This window comes from Crotalus tigris, unplaced genomic scaffold, assembly GCF_016545835.1.
Source record: "Crotalus tigris isolate CLP2741 ecotype Arizona unplaced genomic scaffold, ASM1654583v1 scf7180000024384.25900115:4084858, whole genome shotgun sequence".
Taxonomy (NCBI): domain Eukaryota; kingdom Metazoa; phylum Chordata; class Lepidosauria; order Squamata; family Viperidae; genus Crotalus; species Crotalus tigris.
Window position 1 is genome coordinate 1,276,673 of NW_024100554.1, and position 21,736 is coordinate 1,298,408.

Here is a 21,736-nt window from a genome sequence, read left to right on the forward strand (position 1 = left end):
TACTTTTGTACAGTGTTAATTTATAGTAGAAATCTTGGCATCAGTAGTTTTTCATCAGTATTATTATTATTTTCAGCTGGCAGTTACAGTATTATTTTTATATTCCTCTCTTATTGGACAGTTGTAATTATTGAAAGAGATCCATTTTTAGATTATAGCTATACTTCAGAAATGAGTATTTTCATGTCTTGTCCATTACAAATACTCTTTTATTTTACTTACTTTTTACTTAAGTACAGTGAGCCTACATATAAAATAATCCATAGCACTATTAATTTCACTGTAGTATCCAAGATTGTAAATTACACTGGGAAGTCAAAAACATTCCAGAAAAAGGCAATGGCAAATCGCATATATTCTCTTTTTAAAAAAAACTGAATAATTTTGTCTAATTTTCACCAGAGGTTGAACTCTTTGTGTGACTTTATTTTCTTGTTTTATTTATAGATGCATAGCTAAATGCAGGATCCTACTCTAGTTTGAATATTAACCATTGCCCATTGTGTTTGTACCACATTGATTTTTCTTCCCAGGCCCTTATGAGAGGAGAACCTTTCTTTAATTGCCAGATAGGATTTGTTGGTTGCCAAGCTCTTTGCCTTAAAGGAATTATGGGAGTTAAAGATTTTGAAGAGAACAGGAACAGAAGTGAATCAGTAAGTATAATTTATATTTTATTGGATTACAGACATGCTAATGTATTAGAAAGCTTGGAAACAGTTTTAGAAATTTTTAGAAGATCCTGAATTAGATCCAAAGTGCCACGTCTCATTCTGAAAGTCAGAACAGGATTTAAGTAGTGTTTTTTTAAGTAAGAAAAGTAATTTTAAAATCTTTTTTTATTAGGGCCTCAGCGATTTAAGTATCAGTGAGAAAAAAAAATCCCAATATTTGTATACACGTTCAGCTCATGAACACATCTGAAGTATTTTTTTAGGCAGGATAGTTTCAACTAAAGAGTTGATTACATGTTGGGAAAATCGCTGTATTTATCAATATCAGTGTTCATTTTGTTCTCTCTCTAGTCTGTACACACAAACCATAATGATTGGGTCTTGATAATTTTAAATCAAAATACTGAAATTATATAATTATTAAATGCTATTACAGTATTTTTTTTTCATTAATGTGAATTTTCTATAGTAAAAGCTCTAGCTGAATATGATCTGATTTAGGAGAGGGACTGGCTGACCAGTAGGAGAAATCAAATAGGGAATTAGTCTGGAGTCCCTACATGAACACAATAGGATAAAGTCTCCTTGAATGCTTCCTCCTTGAATGGCATTGAAGTTTATTTAGTCTCACCCAGCTGCAGCATCAGTCTAAGAAGATTCCTATGTATAGGCTTGAGCAAAAAAAAATTGCTAGTTGAACTCTTTAGGTGTGGGTCTGGTTGTTTATGCCTGACATATATGAGATATCATATATAATAAAGCAACTCTATACTTATACCAAAATTAGGGCAGAGTTGGTTTAAATTGCTAATAATGAAGTTTGCGTGCAAGTCTTAGTTGCTGCACAGTATTTTGTGGAAATCCTAGTAATTGTGAGATATTTGAGAAGATTTAAAAGAAAATACAGATACTCCTCAACTTATAATCACAATGGAGCCAGAATTTTGGCCATGAGTTGTTGCTGTCATATGTCAAGAGAGCAGATGACCAGACTTGATTATGGTCGTGTTTATGATGGTTGTAAAGCAAATCACTTAGTCATTAAATTAATCACATAGTTGTTAAATGAATCACATGGTCATTAAACAAATCCGTTTTCCTGAATGGTGTTTTTTGACTGGAAATCAGCAAAAAAATGTAGCAAATTGCTATCACATTATTGCAGAATGCTACAGCCAATTGTAAATGTGAGCCAGTTGCCAAATCCTGAAATGTGATTATGTGACCACAGGGGGAATGGCAGTTATAACTTTGAGAATGGATCATAAGTAGCTTTCTAAAAGTCTGTTGTAACTTTGAATGGTCATTAAATAAATGGTCATAAGTCAAAGACTACCTGTAAAGATATCATGTATGTTGAATTAACAAAATGAGCAACCCCATCAGAATTTACAATTGTCAAAGGTTAAATATTGATGTTGTAAAGCAGTGGTTCTCAACCTGTGGGTCGGGACCCCATTTGGGTCGAACGACCATTTCACAGGGGTCGCCAAACAAGGCTGTCCGCCATTTTTCCCCCCTTTTCTTTGGCCATGCCCCTGGCACCCGGTGATGTGTAAGTGGTTGGGGGTCACCACAACATGGGGAATTGTATTATGGGGTCGCGGCATTAGAAAGGTTGAGAACCACTGTTGTAAAGGGTGATGAGCTGGATAGTAATAGAAGATTAGAAACAAAGTGAGAGACTTAAATATAGAAAATGCTAGCTATAACTAACCTGCCCAAGAATATTACTGCTTTATATTAACTTCTGAATTTATAGCACCCTAGTAATTATGGGACTATTTCAATTATTATATATTGGAGGCAATCTGCATTTGTGAAAAATAGGTTTATTTAAGTTCTACACTGTGATTTCTTTATTTTCTTACAGAGTTTAATTTTTTCCCCTTTTATATCAGGAAGCATGCTTTTTCCACTGTGGAGAAAATCTCAGTACAAAAGGAATGACATATCTTACCAATTCACTATTTGATTATAGAAGTCCTGAAAACAATGGTGTCCGTGCAGAATTTATTTTGGACGCAGCTGCTCATAAGGTCTTTTTCATTCCTAACTTGAACTTGCTTAATAGTCAGATCTACTGTCTTTATAAACCATATACTGTCTTTATATGGTTTATGTTTAGTAGATACAGTTATAAAATATGTGTTATGCATTTTCTTAAAATATTTTATTATTTGCTGGCTTTATTTTTTGTGCTAAGAAAGGTATATTTTATATCCAGAAACTGTTGGAATATGTATTTTTCCTTATCGTTTAGAGACTAAAAATCAACATAAGGTGACCAAGTGTGTTACGTTTAATGGAGTAAATAAATAAATTAGCCCTTTTTATAGAATATTTAGTAGGGACTAGGAAGAGCTTCAGTTTAAATGACTTTTTGTTACAAAATTATTGACTAGTTGTGGGAAGGCTAGTGTCTTGCAGCATAACTTTAAAGAAGATTTTGTGCTTATTAAAATAAGATAAATGTAGTACATTCCTTAAGTGATGCCAAAAATTATCAAGATATGAATGTGATAAATTAAAGTTGGTATATCAATTAACCTTGTTAACGTTTGGTACTTAATTACAGTTCTTAAAGGGAAAAAGTTATTTGTCATCGGAATATTCAGAAGCAGTAGGCTAATTTTCTAACAGTGTTCACATTTGGATTCTTTAAAGCAACACAGTCTGAATTCAAGTGTCCAGAAATTGTTTTGCTTTTTCACAGGAACTTTTGAGATTCACCAATTATAGTGCAATGCATGACAACTAAAGTTGGGGTGGGGAGGTAGAAGAAACTTGATAACATTTTTGAGGCAGCATCTTCAGAGCTTAATTGCAATACAGTGGTACTTTGATATAGTCCAGGATATTTCTGGAAGACGCAATGAATACTAAAAACAACAAATACTTACCACATGAGCCTTTAAGAATAACAAGTCATGAGACAAGATTTTTGCATCAAAAAGTATTGAGTACTGTATTTGACGAATTTTGAAGCAGTTGGGTACCGAGGTACTTGGTACTTGGAAGACTCTTTCCTTCCTTTGTTTGTGAGAAGTCTCAGTTTATATGGTGAACTTTCTATCAATTCTCAGTCTGATCTGACTGATAAACTTACTTTGTTAAAGTTTAAAGCTTTCCTTTATTAGTAATATATAGCTTCTCTTCAACTAATACCACCTTCCAAGTCTAGTGACATAATTAGAATGTTATTTAAGGTTCATTGCTTCCTACAGACAATGAACAAACAATTCCTACTGAGTTCAAATAAACCTAATTGATTCAGGCTACATTTCCTAAATGTTTTGTAAATTGCAAATGTTAGATTTTTAGTCACCTGGTTTACTAGGAAGTGAGAGGTCAGATTGAGATAATTCACTCAATTTAGGATACTAATTAACTAGCTTCTGTTGGTAAAACTGAACAAAAGATCCAGAAGGCTTATAGATGCCCTTTTGTGTAGCCTGGTATGGAAGTTGCATTAGCTGTTTGAAGGATGAATTCTTTGACTAACCTCTGTCCTTTGTATTGATAAGCTTTACCATGTATTCATGCACAAACCCAAACAAGCATATATCTTTAGTACTTCTATATGGCTCTGATACCGTTGGGTTATAATCTCAAGATTCTTTCTTAAGAGAACATTAGTTGTATGTACTTTGCTTTGTTGGTAGGAGATGTACACAGAGATAACAGGAATGCAGCGGTTTGGAGCTTTCTACATGGATTATCTGTACACAATGGAGAGCACCAGTGGCAAAGGTACTTAATTTCTTTGTTTGCTTTCTCTTTGAATAACAGAAACAAAAGCTTATTCAGAGGCACCTGACAGTCCTTGACCTACTGTCCTTATTAGGCTTAACTTTTTAAAGCCTAACTTAAATCTGACCTGATTTCTTTAATGCCTGTTTGTCCATCATCCACCTCTTGTTTTTTGTTCAGAATAAAATAATGTGCATAAAAATATAGTGATATCCTATAACTTCTTAATTTAGACTGAGGAAACCTAGGTTCAGATCTCCACTTTGAGGAATGTTGAGGAATGCTGAGTTATGAGAATAGCTTCCAGAGGCAAAGGAATACACAACAGCAGTCTCGAGTATTTAGCTTTCTGGTTATGTGAAAAACTAATTATTATAAATTACTTAAAAGATGGTAATTCAGTATGGGTAAAGTATTTCTAAAAAGGAGAATCCATCAAACACTGAGGCAATTTGTTTTGGGGAAACTCTGTGTGTTAGGAACTGCTTTTTGATGTACTTTCCAGTTTAATCAAATCTATTTTACTTGTAGTTTTGAGTCCAGAGGAGAAACAGAACAAATTTGTTCACTGGCACTTACTCCCAGGTTACTTACATAAGATTGTATTGAATAAATAAGTCCACTCCTTATTCCTCATTGGCATTGATAAAATCACCATCAATCAGTTATAAAAGGCAGCTTTACTAGGAACAGCTCACATCCTACAACAATACCTTTAACACAAACTACCTATACCAGATCTTGCAGAAGGACTCAATAAGTAGATAAAAATGTGAAATTAAGTCACATCTCCCTGACTATATAATCAACACATTAATAAACAACTTTCTGCCTATTTTCCACAGAGCAACAATTTTAATATTAATAGTTACAAATGTTATCTAAATATTTGATTCATTGTGATGTACAATAAAAAAGTAAATGATAACAGTAATGTATCAGTGGCATATAAATAATAATTCTTAACCTTAAGACATCCTTTTATAAATTGTTGCTTTAGTCTTTGTAGCTTTGATCTGGTGACCTCATATTCTTTTGATCTACTTATAAATAAATATATGTTTCCTGAATAACTAAAAGACTACATGTCTGTAGTTTTTTGTTGTTGTTTTGGGTTTTTTTGGAACAACTGACTTGCCATTAGCCTTCTTTCAAGATTGATTCCTTTTCCTAGTGGTGTTGGCTACATTTAAGCTTGCAGAGCCCCATCTGTCCTCACCTCTTTCATCTTTCCCACTGTGAAGAAATATGGACCTGGCCTTGGAAATAGAGGCCAGGGGCCATTTTCACAAAAAAAAATTACTCAGTCTCAAGATTAAAAAAAAAAACTCACCAGCACTGGCAGGGCAAGCTACTTTATATAAACAGGGGAAAAACTCCATACTTACTTGCACTGATGATGTTATCTAGTTGAATAATAGAAGGTCTGAAAGCAAACAGCCAAGCTCAGAGAGCACCAAGAACCCTGCAGATTCAAAATAACTTTACTTCGATTTTGTTTCATCTATAATGGGATTGACAGAAAGCCAGGCTGATTTCCAAATTTAGCTTTTTAACAATAAAGAGCGTAAGAATAAGTAACAAAAGAACCCCTGCTTGTCTGGTTCTTGGCTTGAACTAACTTGAAGGTCTAACCCTCCCCATTCCTTTTTCATCTTATCAACCAGGATGACCTTTCCAGAAGCTGATACATCCATCAGCATTACTGTCAGGGTCATTTGGGTTACAGACTTCTTTCCTTGCACCTTGGGAGTAATCCCATGGATGGAGGAGGAGTAAGTTTATTAATTTTTCTAAAATGAAGATTCCAAAAGTATTAAAAGAATCATGACTTGGTGTTGAATATTTCATTTCTTTGAAAGTTCAATTAGGCATTGTTTGCATTTCAATTAGACATTGTTTGCATTGTTTGCACCTGTAGTGTGGAATACAACAGTAATATTTTCTGCTACAATGGTGAGTTATAATGCTAATTGTGGCTTCATGCCTCATTGCCTTTTGATTAGAGGCTGTTTGGGATATAAATATTCCTCTCCCTGATCCTTTCCTGGTGTGGCTTTAAAAAGTTAGAAGCTTTTGCTTCATTATCATTTGTCTTTCATTTAGCGCATTATCTGAACTTGAAAATCTCTGATTGGTTGAAATAAACCAGTTTTAGATACTTATTTATGTATACATTAAACGGTAATCAGTTTTTTACGTCTCTGTCAACAACATAATTCCTTTTCACACTTATGGGTCTCTCTTGATATTTTAATTTGGGTCACTTGGTGTTTTCAGAGAAAAGAAAGAAGTCATAGCTGTAGTAGACTTGGAATAAAGCAAATACAGTTGAACTGGATCTGCGGAAAATATGCATGCAGTACATGTATTTCTTGTGGATTTTTGCTGTATGCTTTGGGCACATTTTTTTGAGGGCAGGATGGAAATGAATTGCTTCCTAGAATCAGATATCTCCCTTATATTACCATTTGCCCACCCTTTCTCATAACTGTTACCAAAGTTATCTTGGTATAAGGAAATTGGGCTTCTCTGTGAAATATAGATGCAGTAAAGGTTATCTTTGAGATAAACATACTTAATTAAATCTGTCTAAAATACTATTTCTTTAGCTGAATTTAATTTTGGACAGGCCAGTTTCCTTGAGCTAACAGTGGGAAAAGGGAGCTTAAATGCCCTTCTGATTTGATTTATATGCTGTTTTGTTGTTTTCTGATAAAGTTTGAAACAAGCTAGGGAGGCACAAAGTGTTTTGTAAAATGATATAGGGAAATGTTTAATTACCACATCATGCCACTATTATTTATATAAATTGACTATTTGCAAACCTCAAGATTCAGGACAGCAGCTTCTTATCTTTACATAACTGGATCTTTAAAGAGAAAATAAGTGCTTTGGTATGTGTCATGTGTCCATACATTGGTGCAAATGTATGATACTTGCTGTATAATAAAATACCTTCCCTAACATTTTCTTATTATATATTAATGCTCTGAAATCAACCAACATATATTTTAGGGTCTGGAAATCAGCCAGATGTGACTTCTGTGAAGATTGAAGACTTCATTGGTGTTCAGGAGATGTCTACAAAAAGTCTTATTATAGGACCTCTCAGTCTCCGACTTGATAGCAGTGCAGTGCACAGAATTATAAAAATGATTGTTTGTGCTCTGGAACATGAATACGAGCCTTATAGCAAGTCTAAATTAGGTATGTTTTTTGAATTTTTAAGAACCAGGTATCTGAGATTTCATTGAAAAAATATTAAGGATGAAAATGCTCGTCAGAGAGGAAGTTCTGTGAGATTTCAGCTGAGTGTTGCCTATTGTCCTATTTTATTATCTGCTTAAGGAATTCATTTGCTGTGCCTTTTGAGAATTGAAAATGAGAAATATTATGATATATCGTAACACTATATATTATTTTAAAAGATACTTTAAAGATGGTATTTTTTTAAAGATCCTGCATAGGAAACATGTCCAGTCAGATGTATCTTCAAAATTATTATTTAAATAAAGACACGTCACATTACAAAGAATAAAAGAATAGATTAAGGAAGGAGAGAAAAAAAGGAAGAATATACTTATAGTACTGCTAATTTCATAAATAGGGTACATTTAAACTATAATGAGACTTTCAGTCTTATTTTTCTGTTCATGGCACACATTATTTATTCATTTATTTAACAATATAGGTACATAAATACCTATATCGTAGTTCAGCATATGATACAATAAAAAGCAATTAAAATAAAAAATATGATCAGACAAAGCTACTGTAGGAGATGACTAGGCTGAGCCTGAGGGTGGGGTCAAACACATCATCAATTTGTTGTCCATATGCCCCTGAAAGAAACCTAATCCAGTCCCCTTAAAGTCAATTGACTCTTACCTGCCACCAATTTGCCTTGTCTGTTAATAGATCAGATTCTTGTATGGGCTGCATAACTCACAGTGCTTTTGAATTCTTATCCTGGCTCTTGGTTTCTTGTGACTGAGAGCTGCAGGCTGATAGCTTGCTGAAATGATACCATTTTAATTGCTTTCCTGGATCTTGTGGCAGTGGTGGTGGTTATTCTCAACATACTTTTCCCAGATGTAGTAATCCAACAGATAAATATTATTTTGGCAATGTCTTCCCTGATATATCCTGGTGCTGTGCCATTAACAGGTTTCAAGGTAAGGAACAGTACTTTGAGTTGGGCCAGGAAGTAATGCCAAGATTCAAAACGGGTTATTTATTCTGTACTAACTGGGAAAACCTTATCTGCATTCTACTTGTTGTGTGCAGTACTAGTTATAAAAGTGTCACATAGTGTGTGTTCTCGCACAGGGGTCCCCAACTCCTGGGTCTATTTGGAACGAGGCCATGCGAGAGGCGGGCCAATGTACACTTGTGCGCACAGCTCTACTTGTGCAAGTAGCAGGCTGCTGCACATGTACACAGCTCCACTTGTGTAAGCATTGGGATGGCACACATGCACATGCATGCTGGCCCATGCTTCTGCGGGTGGAGCTGCGCTCGCACACGCATACATACTAGCCCACCAGTCATGCGGCCTAGTTCCCCTCTCCCCCCCTCCAGCCAGGCTACTAAGCTGCAAAGGTTGGGGACCCCTGTTCTAACAGTCTCATTGCATGATTGTGTAATTGTTGCCTGTTGTTAACATGGTTAACTGGAGCACCAGCCAAAGTTGGGCAAAGGCCTTCCTAGCTACAGCTCCCATCTGCTATTGTATAAGCATTCAAGCGTCCAAAGCAAGCATAAATCATGATCTGACTTGTTATGTCTAAATTAAGACAAATTGATAAAATAAAATATTGATGATAAAATATTGATATATAGACATTTATTTTGGTCATTATATTAAATTTAACCAACTCTTATTATTATAGATTTTATAGAAGGAGCCAAAGTTTTGCCAAGCACAGAAGAAGCTGCTGCCTTAGAGGAATATATTCCAACTCGGATCACAACCTTTTCCATTTTGAAATGCACTGTTACTATTCCTATGGCTGAATTCAATTTGCTTGCCCATTTATTGCCTGTTATTATGGGTCAAAAGGTACTATAATTTTATGACCTATTTATAATTAACATCCATGTTTTTGGGCAGATATTATTTTTATGTAGTCTAACATAGTTTATCTATATGCTAAATTTAAAATAAAATAAATGATTTTGAGTTATAGATATAAACTATATTTGGAATTATATAGTTTAAAACTTCCAAGTTTTAAATGTAACTTTGTCTGTGTATTTTGTATCCTATATCATGAAGAGTTCAAGCAACTTCCTAACTACAATGAATCTTCAGTTGCTACGGCCTCTGCCTTGTATCCGAATATTGGTAGATAAAATGATCCTGGAACATTCAGTGCCAATGTATGCTGATCAACTTGTGCAATATGTCAACAGCCTTAATCAACCATCTGATAATTTACTTCACTATTGCTATATGCACTGCTATCTTAAGGTATCTTTTATTCTTTTTTCTTTTCAGTAAATAATGTAGGACATCCCACTAGTACCTACTTAGTAACATAATAGCAACATATAACTGTTTATCATATAATGGACCATTGGTTCCCAGATACAGTAAATCATGCTATCTTAGTGTTCATTTTGTTCCTTGCATGATTTTTATGCTTAGACTTTCTAAAATATGCAGAAAAGCAAGAATCTCATTGTGTTGAAATGAAAAAAGTACGCTAATGAAAAATGTCCCAAATATTTATATTTTGTTATTGACTATGTTATTTCTTTTAAAGATATTTGGTTTTCAAGCGGGATTGACATCATTGGATATTAATGGATGTTATAGTTTACCAACTTCAGTAATTCCTCAATTCAGCACAGCTATATATGGCAAAACGCTTAAGCTACCTAATTACTGGTAAGCATTTCATAGTGTGTATATGTATAAATGTAATCTGTCAATAAGGATCCATAATTTTTTGATCATGGAAATTTATTAAATAAATTCCGTACATCAGGCTGTATTTTTCAGTCTCCTGCTATGATTCAGCTGGATTAAATTTTCAACATTATTTCATTTTAATGGCATCATTAATTTAAATTAAGGCAAAAAAAAGAGGCTACAAGCAGTCCTTGTTTAACAACCTGTCATTTTACAACTGTTTGAAGTTATGATGGCTGTGAAACAGATGCTTTATGGCCCCTAAAGCTCCCCTGTCCATCGTAAATGGTTGTGGCATCCTCCCACCCTTGCAGTCACATGACTGCATGTTAGATGGTTCAGCTTTACAACCTGTCATGGCATTCTGTGCTCATATGACCATGATTTGTGATTTTTTTTGCCTGTTTCTGGCTTTTTCTGGGCCAGTTAGTTGCAAAAAACATCCATTTAAATGAATGAATTTGCTTAACAGTTTTGCAGCATTCACTTAATGAATGCAGCATTCTCATTTGCTTAATGATCTCTGCAAAAAAGGCTGGAAAATTCCTCCCAGTTGCAGGGGTTAATTGACTTATGGCCACAATGACTTACAAGGTTGTTGAGGACTAGCTATAGTAATGAAGTAGGAATCAATGAATATTACAACCAGATTGCTAAATGTAATCTGCAATGAATGGAACTCCAGATGAAATACATCAAATGGCATTTGAACTGATTTATCCAAATCAGCCTGCAGACTGAGAGCTTCATTAAAGTTGTTCAGTGAATGGGAACTAGTCCTGAAGAATAACCTGGAAATGTGATTAAACTTGAATGTGCACTTTGTTTTTTTAAATTATACCACCTGCTTTATCTGGGTTTTGAGATTTTACATTCCAGTGTTGCTTAAAATATACATATTGGATGATACACATATTCTGTATATCCAACAGACCATCATTTTTAAAAACAAAGGTATTTTATGAACTATTATAGAATTCCCCTTGTAGTATGTTTTGAATAATGATTGAAAATCTCAGTTTTATTTCTTGGGTAAATCTGCAATATAGCTTTGTTTTTTATTTAAAAATATTTTCAAACATTATGTATCCAGTATATATTATTACCGTAACATTTGCATTTCTAAATAGTATTTGAAAACTTTAACTAGAATATTTCATTGCCTGGATGAAATAATATTTCATATTTAAAAAAAATATGGGTCACTATCAAACAATAGTCCAAAATTTTATTATTAGGTATGTTACTTTTGGTTGGTTGACTGGTTGTGATGCTATATGACTAGAGAAGAAGATTCTGGGTAATACATGGAAGTCTGCATTAAATTGTGTTGTAAAATTCTGAAGTTATTGCCACTTGAAACAAAATATGTAACTTATTTACTTATTTCTTATATCTTATCTTTTCTAATTAAAGCATTGTAACTAACATATTAATACTTAGAAAATGTTAATTTTAAATCGTAATGCTTACGAAGGGCATTAGAAATGTCTTTATTTTACTTTATTTTTTTAATCATGCATTTGTGGAAAGTCAGTAAACTCCAACATCTTGATTTTGCCTGTTGGCTCTTAGTTGTATACAAATGACACCAAGTTTCTGGTGTTGCATCAAAGATATCCATTAAGCCAGAGGTCACCAACCTTTGTCAGTTGATGGACCGGAGGAAAAAGGAGGGGGAAGCATTTTACATGTGTGCGTGGGCGCATGTGGGGCTGGGAGCACACGGGCACCGCAAATGGGGCGGGGCTAATGGGGCGGGGCTAATGCCCACGTGATACTCACTAGCCTTGCCCTGTGGTGCAGCACCGTTCTTGTGTGGTGCAGCAGGGGGCTGGAATTGCTTCCCTCCACCTGCCAGATACCTGCTGAAGCTGCACAGAATAAGGTTGCCATGACCCCCCCCCTGCCCAGATGCCCTCACCAAGAGGTTTTTTACTAACCTGCCTTTCAGCTACATTGTGTTTCTCCTTTCGCTTCTCATCCTTTGCCGCGTGTTTGTGGGACTAAAAAAAAAGTTCAATCAGACTTTCTAACTTCTCACAAGATCTCAAGAAGTTAGAAAGTCTGATTGAACTTTTTTTTTTAGTCCCTCAAACACGTGGCGAAAGCTGAGAGGCAAATGGAGAAATGTAATGCAACTGAAAGGCAAGTTAGTAAAAAAACGCTTGGGGAGATGAGGGCATCTGGGTGGGGGCATGCATCAATCTTACCCTGCGCAGCTTTGGCAGGTGTCTGGTAAGTGGAGGGAAATGATCTGGCGGGAGTAGCTGATAGAGGACAAAAGCTCCCAGCTGGTATGAGAGCTGCAGTGCCCACCAGTGCCCGAAGAGTGCCAGGTTCAGCCCTTACCCAGTACCTGCAGCACTGAGTAGCATGCAGGCTGGCACTCAAGCAGCCCAAAGGCGGAGGCGTGGGCGGCACAGTTCCACTGGTGGCCGCTGGCAAAGGGCCCTGGCATGCCAGTGGCGAGGGGCGCTCCAGCTGTCGCCCGCGCTAGGGCTTACTTTTGGGTTAGAGCAGTGGTTCTCAACCTGTGGGTCGGGACCCCATTTGGGGTCGAACGACCATTTCACGGGGGTCGCCAAACAAGGCTGTCCGCCATTTTTCCCCCTTTTCGTTAGCCACGCCCCTGGCACCCAGTGATGTATAAGTGGTTGGGGGTCACCACAACATGGGGAACTGTATTATGGGGTCGCGGCATTAGAAAGGTTGAGAACCACTGGGTTAGAGCTTATATTAGTCTCCCCAAATCAACTTGGGCTTACTTTTGGAGTAGGGTTTACTTTTGGGAAACACAGTGTGTGTGTGTGTTTATATATATATCCCAATAATAATACTGTGCAATTCTAATTTCTTCCATCCTTTTTTATTTCCTAGGTCTAAGCGATCTAATATTGCAGAGAATGAATTTATATTTGAGCTTCCAAATTTGACAATTCAGGCGACAAGAGCTCAGAACTTTCTAATGCAAACTATTTGGCAGAGTTGGGCTTATACTGGAAATTCTAGTTCATCATTAGTGAATGAAAGTTTAATGAATGAAGTCTTCCAAATATCAGGTAATGATAACATTTTTATGAATGGTGTATCATTCATTCATTCTTATGTTTGAAGCTTAGATACAGTTTTTAAAAAAATTCTGATGTGATCTATTTTACGTAAGTTTGTACATATAAAATGTTACAGTAAAATGTATTGAATATATTTGGAAAAAACTGAATGCATTCATGTACCTAAATAAACAACATATCATTTAAACAAATTAACTGAAAATCCTCCAGGTAAGCCATTGTATTTTGACTGGCATAAATAAATGTGCTTGTGATATAATTTACAAAATGGACATTTGGGTTCTTAAAAATAAATCTTAACTAATCAGTTTAAAACTTGCTTTACATATTGGTCAGCAAAAAAAACTTTGGTTTTCCAACAAGAGATTATTGCAGCCAACTGCAATTTGTTTATACAGTACTTGTTCAATGCATATGTTTAAAGACTTCGGTTTATCACACCCTCCTTTTTTTCTAAAGTATACAGTTCAAGAATTAAAATAAGTAAGAGACAATACTACCCCAGTTTGTAATTGAAGAATTACATTAATAACATTCATTTAATCTGGTTTATTTAATTACGCGTCATCTGTTTCCAAACTGATGGAAGGCTGTGTTTATCACTTCTTTGAGAGTTTTCCTAATGTAATTTTTTGTAGTAAGTCTAAAGTTTGGATTCTGATGCATATGCCAGGAGAATATTAATGCCATCGCATACAGTTTTATTTTCTGTAGAAACTGAACCTTAAGAGAGCATTTTCCCTGCTGCATTTAAGTAATTTGTAATTTTATTGACAGTCCAATTCTATTAATCTCTGTGTGGGGGTTTTAAACAAAATTGCTTGCAGACCTCTAATTTATCTGCTTAAAATGATCAAATAGGCATTTGGACCCCTCGTGTAAATGATGTATTAAAGTGAAAATAAAACCTATTTTCCAGAAAGTAACTGCAAAACTATTTTATGGAAGACTTCATGTGGAATACTGTAATGGTTGAATAATAAATTTTACCTCACAAAAATGAAATTCAATAATACAGTAGCTTTCTCAGTGCAGTAGCATCTGGCTAAATCTCAGGAGAGCCAATATTTTCCAACTCATTAGGATCATGTCGTTCTATATGTCGTCAACACTGACTTAGCCAAGCTACCTTTACTTACATAACCACCAAACTATTAAATAGGTCTCCTGTGGAGTGAAGTCAAATATTCCTTTTATTTTCCTTTTTCCTTGGAAGAAAAGAAGAAAAGTACATGTTGTAACATTTAAACATCTGGTCAAAACCACATCAGGGTAATGTTGAGGAAAGTAACAGAATTCAGAATTCTTCCCAGGTGTGCATATAAAAAGGGTTTTGGATTGGCTACATAGTTCTTTAGCCAGTTAAGAAAAAGATTGGAAAGACAGGCAATTGCTGTTTTAATGCCTCTGAAATTTGCTCTTCCTCCACCCTTTTCTTTCTCTTCCCTAACTTCCCCAGCACACACATTTCTGAACTGAGTCGTAATGCAGATTATTGAGCTTTAATCATTTCCTTCCAATCTTCTGGGTTGAAATATATGCTCCATGTGATATATCCAAAGCTGACACTTATTCTGAGCACCCTGAGTTAGATTTTAAACTATATGCAGTACAAGTATCATTTCAGGACTAAAGAGTTCAGTGCTGTTCTTACCTGGTTGGTGAGCCATGAGTATATTAGTTAACTTGATAGCTCACTCAATTGTGGCTGAATGCAATAAGCTTTAGGTCTGGTTGCCTTTCTTTGGTTCTAGACCTGGGATCTTCAAACTTGGCCCTTTTATGACTTGTGGACTTCAACTCCCAGAATTCCTCAGCCATTGTACCTGTACACCTAGGACTACAGGAAAGTTTCAGAAAAGTCAGGTGTATAATTAATATAATTAATCAGTTGAAAACCCCTCCATGTGATTTAAAATGACTGTAGGAAGAAAATGGCAGCCCAGTGATTTTCATGCAAATCTGCAAGAAATGAGCACTATAGTCTTGAGCCAAGATGTATGATGACAGCTGAAAGTTTCAAAGAGCAGTGTGGTAAATATTGGCAGTTGAGTTTTAAAACAAACTGGCTCAGCCATTCCTCTCCTCCCTTGAAAAAAAGTTTCTCACATTCTTAATCCCATGCTTTCATTACCTGTCACCTTTTTAAATGAAAAGCCGAGTGATTATTTTGTGTGACTTTCGATTGAATGCATTGCATTGAAAGGAAAAAGGAAACAACACCAAACTTTAGCATCATTGCTTTATGCTTAAATTGCCAAGAGTTTTCTTGTCTGGGTGTCCTGTAAAGCAAATCCAGCTGCAATGTAGAGTCTTTTTCCCCACCAAGAAAAGGCTGCAAACTTCTAACAGTGAATTGTGGAGCACTTTATGCTCCTATTCTGGCAAGATATTGTCATAAAGTCACACAAACTTCAAACTGAACTAATTAATCCATCCAATTAACCCCAAGGGGGTAGATTTAAATCTTAAACAGAACTTTATTTGTTTGGGGCTAAAATAACATTCCCCATGCCAAGCAAACTATTTACCTGAGAGTTAACTGTCCCTTCTGATATCTGTGATTTGAGACAAAGTCCACTGTTAAAGCTCAGCAATCTCAGTATTCGCTGGTGGATGAAGTTTTAACTTCCCTAAATTGTATGAAAGGTTGAAAAAAAGAGTACAAATGGATGGGATGGTAATAGGAAATACTACCACATCTGCTATTTCAAAACTTTTTCTATTTTACCCATTTTACTTGCCTAGGAAGAATTAGTAATCTGGACATTTGCGGAATAAGAGAATCATTGAATGTTGCAAGGTTAATAACTTGAACAGAGAAATGTTCTGGCTATAATGCATAGCAGCAGTGTGTCTACTGCTAAGGTCAAGAGTCATGATGTGGTGGAATGACTGTGCTTGACCCTAGTTAAACTTTTCTGCATAGGCATTTTGGACAATGTGCAGGATTCTTTTGAGTGCTGTAATCTTGCAAACATTTTGTATATGTAAACTTCACTGAATATACCAAATTGCCATTGCTTCCAGGCTACCAGGATTCCATAAACCTTTTTATGGAAAATGTATCGTTTGACTTCCTCTTTGGAAGACTAATATTCATTGACATCATTACAAACATTGTTAATATTGTGGCTTACTATTTTTTGATTCTATTCTCTCAAAAGTCTCCTTTAATATTTTCACTGTTATAATTCTTTGCAACATTTTACAGGCTTGTAAATCTTTTCTGTACCTAAAAACTTTAGTCCCCTCTAGTGTCCAATTTTTGAAATTATGAAATTGCTTATCTTTGTTTTGTCTTGAAAAAGGCAAAATAGAATATTTCCCACAAGAAATATTCCACTGTTATTTATAGTTAGTTCCAAAATCTTATTGTAATTTTTTAAACATTCCAATTTTATCTGTACCCTTGGTCCTTTTATAACTTTCTAAAAATCAAAATGTTATTTAGCTTTTTACTGTTTATTTCAAATTCTTTCCTTAAATTTATGATTAAAATTTTCTTTATTCAGGATTGAAGGCAGATTCACCTGCTGCTTTCAAACATGTTCTTCTGAACATCTCTAATAGAAGTAATTAATGAACAATTTATGAAAAAAAGTTCTCTAATGGCGTAAAAGTAGTTAATCAGCAATTTTGTGATTAGAAAAATGAGGTTTGTGAACTTAGTGTCTTTTAAGTCTTTGTAATTGGAAGCCAGGGAGCTAATCATGTTGTTTCCCAGCACTCAAACTTTCTCCTGTCAGGAGAAGAAATAAAACATGGATATTTACTTCTTTGATAGAAAATGGAAGTCATTTATTATATTTCGAATCTAGTATATAATTGTTCATGTCCCTATTTTTTTCACATAAAATCATTTATTAGACAACCTTGCCAGAAGCAGTTTTACTTCTGTTTGATGAATGGAAGCCCAGAATGGGAAGGAGAACAAATTATCATTTATTTATTTAATTTTATTTATATGCCGCCCAATCCCAAAGGACTCAGGGCGGCGTACAAAATTAAAACAATCATCAACAATAAAACAATAACATAATACAATCATATCGTGAGTCTGATCATATCCCGCCCCCCCGGGGACATCAGCCCCAGGCCTACCGGAACAGGAGAGTTTTAACGGCTTTCTTAAAGGCTGGCAGGGTGGGAGTAGTTCGAACCTCGGGGGGAAGTTGATTCTACCAGGTCGGAGCCACCACAGAAAAGGCCCTTCCCCGAGGGCCCGCCAGCCGACATTGTCTGGCCGACAGGACCTGAAGGAGGCCCAATCTATGGGACCTCACCGGTCTCTGGGAACTGTGCAGCAGTATGTGGTCCTGTAAGTAACCTGGCCCTATGCCATGAAGGGCTTTGAAGGTGATAACCAACACCTTGAATTGCATCCGGAGACCCACAGGAAGCCAGTGCAGCTCGCGGAGGATAGGTGACACGTGGGCGTACCTTGGTGCGCCCACAATCGCTCTCGCGGCTGCATTCTGAACCAACTGCAGCCTCAGAACGCTCTTCAAGGGTAGCCCCATGTAGAGAGCGTTACAGTAATCCATTCTTGAGTTGACAAGGGCATGAGTGACTGTGAGTAAAGCCTCTCGGTCCAAATAAGGCCGCAACTGGTGCACCAGGCGAACCTGGGCAAAGGTCCCCCTGGCCACAGCCGATAGATGTTGCTCCAAATTTAGCTGTGAGTCCAGGAGGACACCCAAGTTGCGTGCCTGCACTGAGGGAGGTAAATTTGCCCCCCCCAGGACTAATGATGGACCATCCAGTTGACCTTTGGGAGGCAAGACCCAGAGCCTCTCGGTCTTGTCAGGGTTGAGTCTAAGCCTGTTCACCCCCATCCAGACCCTCACATCTTCCAGGCACCGGCACATCACGTCGACTGCTTCACTGAAAGGACACGGAGTGAAGATATATAATTGGGTATCATCCGCATACTGATGATACCTCACCCCGTGTCGCCGAATGATCTCACCCAGCGGTTTCATGTAGATGTTAAAAAGGAGGGGGGACAGGACCGAGCCCTGAGGCACCCCATGATCGAGGCACCTAGGGGTCGATCTCTGTCCACCCGCCAACACCGACTGCGACCTGTCAGAGAGGTAGGAGGAGTACCACCGCAATACGGTGCCGCCCACCCCCACCTCTCCGAGACGACGCAGAAGGATACCATGGTCGATGGTATCGAAAGCTGCTGAGAGGTCGAGAAGCACCAGGATAGAGGAATGACCCTTATCCCGGGCTCGCCAGAGGTCATCGGTCAGTGCGACCAAAGCAGTCTCACTGCTGTAGCCGGGCCTGAAACCAGATTGAAAAGGGTCCAGATAATTAGTTTCATCCAAGGATCGCAAGAGTTGGGACGCCACCACCTTCTCTACAACCTTTCCCACAAAGGGGAGGTTAGAGACAGGACGAAAGTTCTTCAAAACAGCTGGGTCCAGGGAAGGCTTCTTGAGGAGGGGCCTCACCACCGCTTCCTTTAAAGGTTGCGGGAAAGACCCCTCCATCAAGGAGGCATTGATTATCGCCTGGAGCCAGCCTCGTGTCACCTCCCTACTGGCAGAAACCAGCCAGGAGGGGCACGGGTCCAATAAACAGGTGGCGGCATTCATTGCCCTCACGGCCTTGTCCACTTCATCAGGGGTCACAGGCTCAAACTCGCTCCAGATAACATGACTAAGACCAGCCCCCGGCAACTCGGCTGGCACTGCCCAGTCGGAGTCCAGGTCTCTCTGAATCTGAGCGATTTTGTCCGAAAGAAACTGAACAAACTCCTCAGCTCTCCCCTGCAAGGGTTCCTCCGCCTCCTCCACTTTAAGAAGGGAGCGGGTCCCCCTAAACAATGCGGCTGGGCGAGATTCTGTGGACGCAATAAGTGCGGAAAAATGAACACGCTTTGCCGCCCTTATTGCCACTAAGTAAGTCCTAAGATAGGCTCTTAATAGTGATCGGTCAGGTTTTGGTTATACATGCCAGGTCCGCCCCGCTGTCCAATATTAAATCACGGACAAGGGGGGCTTTGTTGACAACGGACCTGGCATTAAGCAACAGCAGCCTACAACTAGGGCCCTGTACTCCCCTGTCACCAGTACTACAGGATGAGCCTTTTGAGGGGCCGGAACAAGGAATCGCTCTAATATAGCGAGTCCTCGTTCCCCAAAGATGGCCTGCCCCTCGGCTCCCGCCATATCTGCCCATCCCAGTCATAACCGGGATGCTCCGACCTTCTCCCCTCCCCGGAGTACCCCCACCCTCACCAGCCTTCTCCCTTCCTGACCGGACTAGCTTTCCATACAGACGAAGCCCAAGGGTAAGTCCTGCCCCCCCTACTTTTGCTATTGCACTCAGCAGAGGGGGTACCAGGCTCCGCCCCTGACTCCACCATTCTCATACCCCAAACACTCAATACACATTCACACTCAATTTATATACAAAAAAAATAAAAATATTCACATTCATACGCCCTAAATACAATAATAAAATTTATACATAACAGGGCCACCATTCATCTACATACATACACATACCCACATCATCCAATTTACAAATACTTCGGTGTCTTGAGAGGTTTCTTGCCATCTACAAGCTTCCATTAATTATAGTAGCTTTTTACAAGCTTGTTTTAGGGGGCTGCCTTATATGACCATATTTGATTGTCAGCTATAGGGGAATAGAGAGCTCACAAGAGTATATTATCTTTATGAAAGGTAACTGTTAGCTATGGCAACTCGTATCTTTTATTCTCATCCTGTTTAATTGTTTCTATTTAATTTATCCCTTTGAGTTATATACTAGTTCTATTGTAGCATTGCAACATCAGGATAGGACTTTTTTTTTTTTTTGAACCCATGTTTCATTAGCATTGCTAAAGCCTTTTTTAAATGTTTTAGTTTTATTTATTTATTTATAATGATTTGTTCATATACTCAATAACCTCTCAAGCCTGGTATTTTCTGAAGATGGTATGTCAGTGTCAGAAGACTAAGGTATAAATTTGCACATAAATCAAAATCCGTTAGACCTTTGGTTGGGAATTTTGGGAGTTCTATTTCTAACAGAACCAGCAACACTAGATTTGGGAAAGTTGATATACACAGTAATATTATTTTACATAAATGCTGAAAACACATTTTTAAGATTGCTTTTCAAGAAAAGTCATGCGACATCAGCACTATGGAACAGTATGAATTCCCTTAGCATTCCTTTAAATGGATTGTAAGACTTGGGGATATGTAAACTGGGATGTACAGTCTTAAATAAAATTTATATTTGATATATGAGCTGTGCAATAGCAGTGGAATGACTGAGTTGAGCCTGTAAGCAATGTAGTATGTAGATGAATTTTCTCTAAAACAAAGCCGGACACTAGATCTAAATATGAAGGTAAATAATAGTTCATAAAACATAAAGCATATTTTTCTTTGTTTTTTAAGGGTATTTTATGGTGAAGCTGGTTATATGTTTTAGCAATGGCTGAATCTTTTTATGGGAGAAATAGAGTGGGCCGTTAAAAGCTTTCAAATATCAGTTTTGAAATATGATCCTATTCATGCCTTGCAAATGTAACTCTTAATTTGCTTACATTAGGGAATAATTAAAATATTTATTTGGAAAAAATGGTGTAAAATAATATGTTTTGTGTAATTTTATGATATAATAATAATGTAATCAGATTTTTGGATAATCAATACTCTTACCATCATTGTGCCACAGAGGAAATACATATTTATAATTTTAAGTTCTTCTATAAAGTTTTATCTATGATTTTATTTTTGGCTATGTCCTATTTAAGGATCGATCCTATCTTTATGCTTTCAAGTTCAACGTAATTTAATATTATATTAAATGATATTAATATTATATAATATTAATGTATAATATAATATATAATGTGTATAATATATAATATATTATATAATATTAATATAAATAATATAATTTCCACTGGTATTCTCCAAATTGATAACTATTACTTTCTTTTGTTCAACTGGTTTCTGCTTAATGTTACTAATCTGCATTAATAAACAGGATAGCGTCTTCTTCACATTTGGTGTAAATCCTCATCCCTCTCAGTAGTTCATTTTTCATCTCTACCTTATTTTCAATATGATTCATTTCATATTTCTTTTAGTATTTTCACCTTTTCCTCATTTTTCTAATTGTCACATTTTGAGTTGTATTGTATTGTTGTTGTTACTTGCGAAGTCGTGTCCGACCCATCGCGACCCCATGGACAACGTTCCTCCAGGTCTTCCTGTCCTCTACCATCTTCTGGAGTCCATTCAAATTCACACCTACTGCTTCAGTGACTCCATCCA

At 36.9% G+C, this 21,736-nt stretch overlaps 1 protein-coding gene across 5 annotated transcripts in view; it reads left to right on the forward strand.

Annotated features, from left to right (window-relative positions):
• Nucleotides 1-21,736, forward strand: part of VPS13B (vacuolar protein sorting 13 homolog B) — a 317,155-nt gene that overhangs the window by 42,407 nt on the left and 253,012 nt on the right. For all 5 annotated transcript variants that reach the window (XR_005554918.1, XM_039328885.1, XM_039328881.1 and 2 more), the window contains exons 10-17: nucleotides 534-656; nucleotides 2,576-2,713; nucleotides 4,340-4,427; nucleotides 7,446-7,637; nucleotides 9,323-9,492; nucleotides 9,709-9,903; nucleotides 10,199-10,323; nucleotides 13,228-13,409. Coding sequence is in view for 4 of the 5 variants with exons in the window: in XM_039328885.1 (XP_039184819.1) it covers nucleotides 534-656; nucleotides 2,576-2,713; nucleotides 4,340-4,427; nucleotides 7,446-7,637; nucleotides 9,323-9,492; nucleotides 9,709-9,903; nucleotides 10,199-10,323; nucleotides 13,228-13,409 (1,213 nt within the window). In the remaining variant the exon portion in view is untranslated. The remainder of the gene's footprint in view (nucleotides 1-533; nucleotides 657-2,575; nucleotides 2,714-4,339; nucleotides 4,428-7,445; nucleotides 7,638-9,322; nucleotides 9,493-9,708; nucleotides 9,904-10,198; nucleotides 10,324-13,227; nucleotides 13,410-21,736) is intronic.